Consider the following 13048-nt stretch of genomic DNA (forward strand, 5'->3'; position numbering starts at 1 on the left):
TTCAGGTGTATTAGGCAAGAGCCCTTCCACTGAGCTGCCCCAGCTGACCAGTCTTCTTCTTAATGCAGACCCGAACATCTTGCCACACTCCTCAATGGCATACCTGTGGTCTCCAGTTAGAGAAATGGCTTCAAAGAATGAAATACACTTGAATTCAGGAGTAACAATTTCTAAATTATACCTCAAAGAAGTTTCTTCTTTTAAAAGATACTTATAAAAGTAGAACTTAGAATTAAAATAAATTCATGGCTACTTGGTTCTCTGGGGACACCTGTCTCAGAGTTTGAGAACCTTTGGCCCAAAGTAACAAACCCCAATTTTACACCATGGTTCTATTAACATAAATATTTGATTCCATGTATAGCTGGGTTCCTTGATAGGATGAATAGGTTCAGTTCCAGCTGAGAGATGAAATTCTGAGTTGGCCATGAGAACGAGGTGCAGAACAAACTTTTGTTTGGAGGGTGGATGGAGGCAGGTGTTGGCTGTGGTATGTTACTAACTTCTTAATGGGGTTGGAGGCAGATTTGTGGAAAGGTGGCTAAGGAGGGGAGAATCGGAATCCTTCCTTGCTCTTCAATTTATGTGGCATAGGTGCTAGGCAATAGTGGTGGTCATAATGACATTAGCTCATGTCCCCAGGGCTCTAACATCAGGATGAGCACAGTGCCACATACAACCAAGGAAGGTTGTACTATTTCACAACCCCCATCTTACCATCAAAGAAACCGAGGCCCATCAAAGCTAAGAGCTGCCAGGATTTGAGGCTAGGCAGGCCTCCCCAAATGCTGTGACCTTTAGCACTGCCTTAGTAAGCTTGCATTTCTCCCAATCCAGGGAAAGTGGAGGGAGGCAGGTAACTCCTGCTTTAATGTTTCCTATTAAAATATACATATAAATGGATGAAGTGGGCATAACTTTTCATCATAGGCAAGGAAACATCCCCACACCCACGGAGATAGATTCTCTGGGGAAACTGGGTATGAACAGGCATCAAGGGGAGCCAATGAACGAAGAACTATTAACAAAAGCACCTTTCCCTTCTCTCCAGGCTCCAACTGCATGCCATCAGAGGGGCCAATAGTCATGGAGTCTGCTCCCTTAGTGCAAGGTCGTTAGTGTATGTTACGGGAATATACATTGAAAAGCTGCCATGCCGCAGAGAAAAGGGCTTGATTGCATTTGAGTGGCCCATTCACACAAGTCTGCATCACGTGCAATAAACCCTGGAAATGGACGGGTCCCTTAGAGATCATCTTATTCAAGTATGTTCTAGAGTCAGTCAATCACACAGTGCATTTGTGATATTTGCAATATCTGCACTGTTATTTACTTAATATTTTTCTTTAAATTTACTCAGGCCTAATATCGCTACCTACTATCAGCACATCCCTAAGCAATAACACCCACATAATCAGAGGTTTGATGTGGTAGTTACGTTTTCCTGATACTTATTCTTAAGAGCTTTATATAACTAGCCAACAAAGTGCATCTGTACCCGATGGACAGCATCTTGTGTTTGGATACAATGCTCTAGGAAACAACTACATGGTCTAATAGCAACAATTCCTGCACAAAGCAATGGAGGTTAGAGATCTTTCGTGACATGTTCTATGGTACATGAACTATGTTTGTCACAGTCAAGCCTAGACTACAGATGTCCCCCCTCTACTGGCCAATGCATTTTCCATGATGCCATGAGGAATGAATGATATGAGAGAGATAGAGATAGATAGATAAATAGATAGATAGATAGATAGAGAGAGATCTATCATTAATATCCCCAGGAATTCAACTCCCTAGGGTTGTCTTTCTCTTTCTAACTTTTGAGGTGCTAGTGCAGATGTTCTGCCTTTTGCATACATGGTGAGAGATCCAGGAATTGCAGACTTGATTCTCTCTGTTAAAGATCAACTTCTGAGTACCCCAGCACAAATTAGGACAGTTCATTCTCTCTTTTCAACAGATCTTACACGTGTTTGCTTTGGGGTGTACAGTCTTTCTGCAGGTGACTCTACCTATGCCCTGAGAGTGAACTATGTTTAATTCTTTATTTATGTGAAGTCTTGTGATACAATGAAATTGTAGTTAACAAGAGACCAGATACATGATGGTGGTCCCATAGATTATAATAGAATTAAATTTTTCTCCTCACTTAATGACATCAGAGATGTTCAAAAGTCATATGTGTGTGGTGTTGCTATAGTAAGCAAACCCACTATTCATCATTGGAATAGAAGTATAATAACTCATGTAATTTTGAATAGCACAGTCCTTTGTAATAAATGGCATTGTTGCTGGTTTATATATTTCTGTTGTTATTGAGCATGTTCCCACTCATCAAAACTGTTCACTATAAACAATATTTTGTAGGTAGATATATCTATAGCTTTCCACAGCTATAGCTATATTACATTAGGAGGATACATTGAAAGATTGACCTAGATTCTCTAAGTTTGCCCAAGAACTCTATCATGCAATGACAAAGTCATCTAACTATGGAGTTCTTAGGTCATGTCCCCACTACGAAGACATAGTACTGTTTTTGATGGCTCTGTACCTGGCACTCCGGCTACAGGCTCAATTACTGACCACTTCCTCTGAAAGTGTCAGGAGGTGGTACAGAGGATGATTCGTGCTCCCCAGAATCTCTTTCCTCCTCTCTTCTTGATAAGAGACCATGTCACAGCTAGATAGTACTAGATTGCATAGGAAGCCCTCCCAGAAATGTGTTTACTGGGAATCTGGATTACCAGGTCACAGCATTAGGACAAAGCTTGTGTCCATCACATATGTTCCAGGTGATGCTGAAAGCCTTCCTTGAGGAGCTAAGACAAGAAAGCAAATGCTGTCAGAGAAGAGACTCTGTTCTTGTAGTCGTTATTTCTTGTTAGTTTATTTTATATTTCCATGGTGACTTGAAAAGATGTCCCTGCCTCTTCTGCCTCCTACTTCTTATTCTGGGTTTGGATGGAAAACATAGAGATCCAGAGCCAAAGGGGATGTCTGGGCACGTGACTTTCTTAATGTGTGGTAGAAGGCTTGCATTTGGCCAATTCGTGGGGGAGAAATCACTGCCCTAAAAGTCCACATATAACAGTAAAAGGTTTAAAGGTTCAGGTTTTTACTAGAAAAAGGAAGATGACAACAGCAGCTATCCTGAAGAGTCTCAATAAGAACACTTGGAGGATTTGATTAATCAACCAATCAGATTATCAACTGCTTTCATGGCTATGGTGGTGAGGATGACTTCACTGGGGCTAGATTCATCTCGACTTGAACTCACTGAAGTCACAAAAGCTCAATGTCCAAGGGTAATAGCGACATTAAAAAAGGGAGGTGGTAAGAGCTGCATTGGTCTCCCTAACTTGGGTGGAAGGTGGAAAGAGTTGCCAAGACAGCTGCCTCTGTGTGACGTTGGCTAATTTTATCAGTGGCTTTTCTCTAAGCTCGCTCCCTGTTGTTCTGCGACTGTCTCCCTCCTGGACTGTGACCCTGTCTCCTTCTGATGACAATCACTTAATCAGCACATCTCATTGTCGCCTGGATGGTTTTACCTTGGGTAAAGATTCATTATCCTTATTAACATCTCAAGAAACCTTTTCTTTCCCCAACCAATTAAAGAGGAAAAATAGAAGGGCCCAGTGCAATAGATGGAAAAGAAAACTCTTTTGACATGTGACACCTGCTCAGGTCACTCAGCCTCATGTGGCCCCCAGAATCAAGTTGTCACAATTCAGAAACATGAGCAGAGGTCAGGACCACAGAGGTAAAATACACAGGTTGGAATAACTGCCGCATACACTTCCCGGATCCTCAACAGCTCACCAGATTGAGAAGGCACAGTGTTGGTAGACTGGGTCCCTAGACTGTCACTTTGCGACACTAGATAGGGATGGAGGCCTGCATCCTGTAAGAGGGTCACAGCGGAGCACTGTCCACAGATAACTGCCCTCATTTCCCTAGCGATAGGGATGCTGGTGTCTCCTTGTATTCTCTCAGCTATTCTGCCAGTCAAACATACCAGCACCCAATTCACCTTTTTATTATATAAGAAATGCTTATCTGAGTTTACTATAGTTCAAGTGATTTGACCTAATAAAAATTCTATAGTTCCATCAAGCTGTGGGGTGATAGCCATCCGATGGTTTTCTTATGTTAAATCCTTCATATTAATAAGGGGTGGTGGCAGGTGATAGGCAGGTGGCAGTTTATAGGAAAAGAAATCCATTTTAAAATCACATTTAAGGAATAAACCTCCTCTAACCACACAATATGCCTTCTGATTTATTCATAAGAGTAAACTGTACCTTCCCCAAATAATGCTAATATATTCCAAAGATGTACATGAAGTCTGGTGACTTAGATTCAAAGTCTATTCTCATCTGTGCAGTTCTATAGATTTTAGACCTTATATTTAACTTGTTAGGAGTGAATGTAAGACTCATTGTTGGGCAGGTAATTTAGCTTTTATAGTTAACACCAACACATTATACTTTTGATCCACATCTGTAACAATAAACACACACATACACTAAATTTCCAAATAAAAATAATTTGGTCACAAATTTGGGAACTATGTATTTGACCAAATGTGGAGAGCCCCTGGGGCTTCTACTTGAATGACTTTTGGAAGTCTGCCCTTTCAATGTCTCTTTCTTTTCTTCCTTCCACATCTTATTGCTTCTTCAGTAAAATAAATGCAACCTATAAAGGGTCGTGTGGATTGTCCATTGACTATTTGCAGGGACTCCTCTGAAACCATCTCTCCCCAACCTTCTGAAAACAGGCTGCAGACAGCCTGAGCGCCCAGCGCCAGCCGCCCAACCCTCCTGTCTTACCCCTCTGTTTATTGGCCAGTGCCATTTCCTTCTTATTTATTTTCTACTTTCAAAACAAAGCATTTGAGGCTCTGTGTAGAAAGGACCTAAGTTCTTCTCTTTCCCTTGACTGTCAGTCTCCCTGAGGAGGAGGGCTGAGTCTGGGCTTGTAAATTGTGGCATTTACTTTAAATGAAATGACAGGGATGTCTGTTCAAACTAAAAGACTAGAACTCCATGAAGCAGCTCCAGGGGCCAGCAGCCGGGAAGCTTGAGAAGTAATTATGATCCTCGCCCAGCTTTTCAGTGGCCAATCTCACCAACTAAGGGACATTTGCTGCTTTTGAGAAAACGCCGAGAAGGAAACAAGGAAGAGACAGCACAGGTCCTATTAAGTAAGCTGAGGAGCCCTGATTTCTCCCAAGACAAAGCTTTGGCAATCACAATCTTAACAACTTCCTTAGAAGAGACTCTTAACATCACTGGGCATCCTAATTCAGAATCAGGTGCTGCGCCGGCACCTCTTCCTTCTCGAAGCATTGCACTGCATATAAATTGGCACTTCCTTGACATCCCTCAAGAACTCATGGGTGTCAGATTGCCGAGATGTGAAACTTGAGTTTTATGCTTCAAGTAGCAGAGACACCCCTTGCTAGGCCATAGCACCCAGGGGCCTGCTTGACCGAAGTGTCTGGGCGCTCCTGCCGGTCACAACCTCACTGTCCTCCACTGAGATCAAAGATGCCATTGGTCTATTCTAGTTCAAAGGCTCCAGAGACATCTCCGCTCATGTTCTTGGTCTTCCCTCACACCCACTCTGGGGGGTTTCTCCCCTTTCCTTTGGCCATAAGATCTGTCAAGCTGTCCTTGGTGGTGTCTCTTCCACACAGGGAAGCCCACCTGCCTTTCATTTCACCTCTTTCTTCATCTGGGCTTAAGCAATTTTCTCACTTAGAATTCAGTTACCTTTTTTTTTTTTAAAGGACGGATAACAATTAGTTTCCTCGGTCTTTTATTTTCTGTTGTGATTGCTCAATGTTGGGGTGTCGCTGGCAACTAATAATATGCCAAAGAACCGGTTATGGTTTGTCCTCTACTAATGCCCTGTGTATGGGCACTGAAATGTGAGGTTCATAGAATTGTCAAATGTCAGCAAATGGTTTTTGTTGTTGTTTTTTGTTTTGCTGGATTTCTATCAAGCCTTAAAAACTGTCAGAAACAGTTCTTTGCTAGCAAGCCATGGAAAAATCCAAGCAGGCCAGGTTTATCCCTTTGGCTACAGTTGGTCAACACCTGCCCTAGGGGATCTGCCTGCTCTTCCCTCTTGTGAACAAAGCATAGGTTGCGGCAGAAGTGAGAGCCCATAGGCTCCACTCTGGAGACACTATCCCTGCCCTGTACTTCCCCGACAGGGAAAGAGGCTGTCAAAGTTGAAACATAAGAATCCAGAGTTGTGGGATTATCTTCCTTAGGGGTGTTGATTGGCAAGAGCTCCCAGAAGGGAGGGGCAATAGGGACAACAAAGATGTGAGGATGGGGAGTAATTTTGATTTAAACCACAGCAGGCATGCAGAAGTACAGCAAAAACCCCTGAAGAGCGGAAGCCACTGTGAGGACTGTCTTGGTCTTGGGCTGTGCACATCCCTCCCCTGAAAGTCTGGTGGGTTGTCCCTCAGCCTCTTGCAGGGAGCGGAGATGAGAGTGGCTGCAGGGGATGCAGGACCTGGAGCGTCATTGAGAGATTGCAATAACAATTCACTGCCAACGGACTGTCCCAGCAGGGTCCCAGTGCCATAGTTGTGACCCTGATCAGCTTTCTGCCCTTCCGATGGCCAATTCAACGGAATGGGGGGGGGGGAGTTGAACATAGAATCAGTTCACTTAATCTCTGTTTGATTGCCCGAATGAACAGCATGGGAAACTGAGTCTGACCTCATTGGTTAGTCCTGCGCAAGATCTTCCTCCTTGTCTCTCTCATTCTAGATGGCCAATTTGGACTTTGGGGGCTAGCATAGAGGACAGGGCTCCAAATTTATGACTAGAATCAAAGATAAGTTGAAGCGGGAAAGCAGCTGCTTGGTTGGAGCTCCCCTGGAGGGTCTATGCCAGTAGGTTATTGAGCCTGGTGTGGGAGAGTCCTTCAACAGATTTAGAGAAGCAGCAAAAGCAAAAACCGGAGAGATTAAAAAAAGGGTGGTTGGGCGGATTACTTTGTAATCTAACTGTCGGAGAGAAAAAAGTATTGGCATCCAATCCTTCACCAAAGAGATAATCAGACACTTTCAGAGCAGCCTGTGCGTTCCCAAGCAAAAAGATTGGAAAAACAAACACAAAGTGACAAAACAAAAGAAACAAAAAACTCCCCAAAAGCAAAACAAAGCAAAAAACAAAAACAAACAAATTCCTCCCCCAAAACCAAACCCCCCCAAACTAAACCTCAACTGTAGAAACTTCAAAACCATAATGTATTTATTTTTGGGAGACAGGGCCATGATATATAGTTCAGGTTGACTTCAAACCAAAGATATCAAAGATCAGGCCTTTACCATTTTTGCGGGGGAGGAGGAGATGTTTGAGACAGGGTTTCTCTGTGTAGCCCCTGGCTGTTCTAGAACTCACTCTGCAGACCAAACTGACCTCCAACTCAGAGATCTGTTTGCTTCTGCTTCCGAAGTGCTGGGATTAAATGTGTGTGCCACCATTCCTGGCTTACAAATATTATCGGTTAAGAAATTTATATACTCAGTGGTAGCTGAGTAGTGAATGAAGTGAGGCCAGAGGTGGAGCCCTATCCTGAAGACAGTGGCATTGGGGAAGCTCAGGAGTCAACTTACTGGGTGCTTGCATCTATGACAGCTGTACTTGGCTATCCGAGGACCTGGATGGCTTGTGTATACCAAGCATGCCCCCACACCAGATTCACAGTGGTACCAGCACCAGGGATCCAGGGATCTGGCTAGCCAGAGCAGGGAACAAGGGCACAGCCATATCAGGGTGCTTGGCAGCTGCAGGCACTAACAGTTTCCCATGCGTGTGCATTCCTCCCTCCCCAAGAGGAGCACTTTGGATAAGGTTTCTCAACGGATTGGGTCTCTTTCCACCCGAAAAATGCAATCCTGCAAAACAGGGAAAGGCTCTTCCAATGACGGAACCTCACTTTCCCCTTTTCCCTAACCCCATGGAGATTTGGAGAGGCAGTGGGATGTTGGGGGGGGGCACACGTGTCCCTGAGGGAACAGCCAGTTGCAATGCGCGACCGTCACTACCGATCTACGATTTATGAAAATAAAGCAATATGTGCCTGTTTCGGTGCCTGCCGTTTGCCTACCAATGGTGCAGTGTTCACCATTCCAGCCCTCTCGGCATTCACATTTGCCATCTTTACAGGTCCCGTGCTCAATGCAGCGGGGGTGGCACACGCGCTGGTCACAAGCTGCGCCTGTCCAGCCCTCTTCACAGCGGCAGGCTCCCCCGATGCAGACGCCGTGAGTGCCACAGTCTACTGAGCACACTTCTGGAAGAAAAACAATGATTACAGCTCAACACCACAGCGGGTGAAGTCCTTCACGGAAGCCAGACCACACACACATGGCTCCAGAGCTGGCCGGAGAGAGGCCTTGGTAGCCATAGCGTCTTTGCAGGTTTGTCTCTTCGCTGGGTGGGGAATCATTTTGCTACTTAATTTTATTTTATTTTATTTTTCTTCTTCTAGAGCAGTGGTCCTCAACTTGTGGCTCTGGGCCAGCAACATTATCGTCACCTGGGAACTTGTTAGAAATGTAAAGAAATGCAAATCCTCATGCTCACGTTGGATCAATTAGATGTATTGTCAGGAGCAGGGGCTCACCAATTCGCTTTAACAAGCCCTCTGGGCGGTTTGGATACTCACTGGAGTGTGACAACAGCTCTTCTAGATACTGAGACCATTTGAGAGGAGATCAGACCGTGGCTGCCCTTCAGCTAAGCCAACAGGAGTTACCCTTCATGCAAAAGAATTATCTGGTGGATTCTGGCTCCCTATTCAGCTGGGGCTCTTCCTCACTGAGCACCTGAACTGACCAAGCCACGGAAGCCTGCTGGGGTCCATGCTGCTCCACCGTCCCCAAGCCTATAGACCCACGGGTTCCCCAGATCAGCACTCTACGGCAAGGATAACCGCTGTAAATTATGCTGCACTTGCACAGCCTCTTTCTCAAAGGAGCTCAAAGTCTTTTGTGGGGGAGGTGGGGGAGGAGACAGACAGACAGATAATCCACTCTGGCGTTCCAAACCTATCACGCGAGGACAAGCACGTGCCAGACATTCATCCTTACAGCAGCCCACTGAGGGAGGCATGGCTCGTCATGCCACGGGAGGGGACACCAGATTGGGACGGGCAGTGACTTGCTCACAGTCACAGCGTGTCTGCGGTACTATTGGAACTTGGGGCCGGGACTCTGCATCTCCCCCCATCCTCTGCAGAATGTCGTCAGGACCACCAGCAGATGAAGCCAGGGGTGACTGGGCTGACTCTCTTCCTCCCCGCCACCCCCCCTTTTCTTTTTTGGAACGAAAGATTTTTTTACTTTCCTCATTGCAGGCAAAGCGTCACATCTCTTCCCTTTATGATTGTCATGGCAAGCTGACAGCTGTCTCAGCACCCCAGGAAGGGGGCGACATGGTGATGGCTTGCTTGGATAGGCACTCGTCAGTGAACAGAACCTTTCTTGGGAAGGTTGGGACCGGCTTGAACTGTTGAACTGTTCCATTTATTTTATTATTTTTTAAGGTCACTTGGGAAGTAAGACACATACTCTTAGTTTTAGGGAAAATAAAGTGTACAGCATAACTTCATTATTTCCCTGTCACCGGAGAACGGCAGAGCTTTATAACATGTTCACACGACACCCCGAGGGAGCCTCTTTTCTGTTTTATAGGACGTTCTATTCTGTTTGTCTGGGACTGAATTGTTCTGTATTGTTTGCTGCTACCTTTAGGGAGTGTACACAAGAAAACCTATAATGCAAGCAGAATCAACCCTCCTGGGCCCGTCATCCATTTGTGGTGATGGAACCAAAGAGGGACAGGCACCAACACAATCATTTGAGTTTTCTTTTCGTTCTCCACGGCTAAGGAGGTGCGAGTGAGAAAGATCCCACAGGCCCGACCCAAGTCCCTCGTATCCCAGTGTAAAGACGAGATTTTTCCCCCAGCCAGGAAGCAGTGGAACACAAGGCTCGAGTGTGTGAGGAGACGATCTCTTGGCTTACCGACGGAGCAGTCGGGACCCATCCAGTTCGGATCACAGCTGCAGAGGCCAGAGTCGGGGAGGTAAGTGCCGTGCCCACTGCACTGGTCTGGGCACTGGACCCTTGCCAGCTCACAGTTGAGACCACCCCAGCCAGGGCTGCACAGACATTCTCCATTCACACAGACACCATGACTGGAGCAGGTGGGATCCAAGCAGTCAACTGAAACAAGAGAAGAGACGTGGATCAGTCATGAAGAACAGGCCACCAAGGCGCTGAACTTGACCCACACAAGCCAATGTAGTTGCCTGCGTATGACTCGTGTAGTCTCTTGACAGCCGTAAAAAAAGGGACTTTATATGTTCGAGTACCGAATCTCAAAATGTAAAGAAGACCCAAGAGCCATGAGGAAACTCCTCAGGCACAGTCAGCAAGACCAGTTTTAGATTCTTCACAGATCGAAAGGTGCACCATCCTGCTTTTCAAACGCTGCACTTTCAACCCTGGCTGATGCCCAGCAGGATCAGGAAATACATGCAGTGTCTTCTGCATGTATGGCCAAGCCCTATTACCCTCCCTCTAGGAGAAGGCAGAGAGGCTCATTCTAACCTCACGAGTCCTTGATCTCAAAACGAGAAAGGAAGATTAGAAGGAAAACCTGAAAAACTCTTAAATGAGTCACTTTCATAATTGTTCCATTTAGGCTCTGTTCAAAATTAGTTTTTCTCTCTGAGAACACACCTAGTGAGTGAGGGAGGGAGGCGGCACAGTGCAAGATGTGAAGTCAGGTGCATGACCCGATCCTTACTACAGGTCCTGAGTAGTGTGGTTGGGCCAGTGTTGTCGCCCATGACAACGGCCCTCCCCAAGAGTGTCTACTGGCAAGTCCATAGTAGATTCTGTGTATTATTGTCCCCATGTGTATTATGCTCTGATTCCTTGGCTGTTCTCAAGATATGGGGGGCTACACATGTGGGGGGATTTGAAAACAATCGAGCCAGAATAAAGTCAAAGCAAGGCCAAACTGCTAGGGGCAGTTATTAAGGATACGGGCTTTACTGTGCAGCTGTGATCTCAAAGCTTAGATCTCTGTCAGCCTGCATGCTAAGGTAGACAGGTATTTCAGCAGGAGGACTGGCTTCCTTGGACGGTCCTAGGGAAGATTCCCGTGGCCTGTGGAGAAGATAGCTCTGTATAATATGGGTTAGGATGGTGAGTGAGACTTTTGCAAAGGGCTCAGCTGCCGCCTGTGGTCCAGGAAAGTGTGGAACTTTTGTATTCTTATTTGAGAGAGACAAAATTTTCTATGATTCGAAATCCAGCCTACTTACTGAAGAAGCTCTTCTAGCATCTCCTGGACACAGACAGCTGGAGACTAGTTTAAATTCTTCACATGTAATTTTTTTGCTGCCATTCTGTATACATTTGTGCCACTTTGTGGTTCAGATCCTCAGAAGATATCTTGTCATCTCTCCTTGCTTAACGACAAGATGGAAATTTGCAAGACAAATTTGGTCCCTTTGGTCCCTTAGTCGTGAGATGGTCACTTTAGATAGGAGCTCTTGACCTGCTATATTGGGTGCCTTCTTTCTTTCTTATTTAAGCATAAAATGATGGTTCTATAAGGTTCATCTATCTATTTATTTATTATCCTGGAACTCATTCTGTAGACCAGGCTGGCCTCGAACTCACAGAGATTTGCCTGCCTCTGTCACCCAAGTACTGGGATTAAAGGCGTGTGCCACCACCACCCGGCAGTTCTGTAAGTTTTAATACTGACAATACAGTGACTCTAAATAGGACATCATTTAAAGGATCTGTGTCATAAACTCCCTAGTCCTGAGGGAGTCAGACCAGAGAACTATGAATTTATTAGAAATCACAACGTTCCACAAAGCTCTCAAAGAAGAACCCTCTCTTGAGGCAAAACCAATTTTCAGTATTATGAGAATTCCATATTCTCAGGAAGATAGCATTTATGGAAGTCGGTTCCAAATTGTTTGAGCCATGGGGAAAACAGTGACTTTTTCCTTCACCCAGAAAGGTGAATTTTAGTGATTTATTATTAGTTATAGATGTACATAATATTACTTAAAATTGTTACAGTCACTGTAGAATGGAATTCATGTGGTGGGGGAATTGAACTCTGGGTGATGCAAACCCTTTGATACCTTCAAATTGGCTCCACACAAGGGGATGGAACGCACCTGTACATAAGTTTGAAATGAGGTTTGAACACATCAGAGACATTTATGGAGGAGTCATGTGCTAGTTACAGTGTTTCCTACTCGGCATGGAGGAGCGCGTACGCTGTGTTTACAATTTACGTAGGAACCAATGACAGACTGCTGTAAGCATGTGTCATTAGCAAAGTAGATGTCCAGGGCCGATTAGAAAGAGATATGGCACTATTCTCTCTCTGCTTCTTTTTCCTCCTTCCTTCCTCCTTTTGCAACACAGGGTTTTGCTATATATCACAAGAAGGCCTAGGACTCATAATACAGCCCAGGCCAGTCTTATACTTGTGATCTTTCTGTTTCAGCTTCCCAAGTCCTGGTATTTCTAGTGTGCACTACCACATCTAGCTGCTGTTTTTTTTTTTTTTGGTTTGTTTTTGGAAACAATATGTTTTTAGCATTGGCAATATATGAATTTACTCATTCAGAACCAATAATGTTCATATTCTTCTCCTAAAGGGGACCTTGCAGTATAGTTTTTTTTTTAAAAAAATTAATGCACCCATTTGATATTGCCATCTAATAAGGCAAAATCAAAATACCCATAAAATACATTGTGTATTATTGCCTAAAAATGCTCCCAGTGTATAATTAACCATTTAAAATGTTTGATGAGGTACCAATAGATGAAATATTTAAAAATGTATCATAATCTTTTCCTTAAAGGATAAAATAAGAAAACATAAGATAATAAGAAAACTTAAGAGATAATGAAAGTATATGCACACACACACACACACACACACACACACACACACACACA

General features: G+C 44.6%; 1 protein-coding gene across 11 annotated transcripts in view; it reads right to left on the bottom strand.

Moving 5' to 3' along the window:
• The window catches only part of Tenm2 (teneurin transmembrane protein 2), a 1251952-nt gene that overhangs the window by 129931 nt on the left and 1108973 nt on the right, over window positions 1–13048 (bottom strand). For 9 of the 11 annotated variants that reach the window (XM_026780485.1, XM_026780490.1, XM_026780489.1 and 6 more), the window contains 2 exons: window positions 10070–10270; window positions 8122–8334 (listed from right to left, as the gene is read on the bottom strand). In XM_026780485.1, coding sequence (XP_026636286.1) covers window positions 8122–8334; window positions 10070–10270 — 414 coding nt within the window. The remainder of the gene's footprint in view (window positions 1–8121; window positions 8335–10069; window positions 10271–13048) is intronic. The other 2 variants (XM_026780488.1, XM_026780492.1) reach the window with 2 other exon arrangements.

The sequence above is a fragment of the Microtus ochrogaster genome, chromosome 7, assembly GCF_000317375.1.
Source record: "Microtus ochrogaster isolate Prairie Vole_2 chromosome 7, MicOch1.0, whole genome shotgun sequence".
In the NCBI taxonomy this organism is placed as follows: Eukaryota; Metazoa; Chordata; class Mammalia; order Rodentia; family Cricetidae; genus Microtus; species Microtus ochrogaster.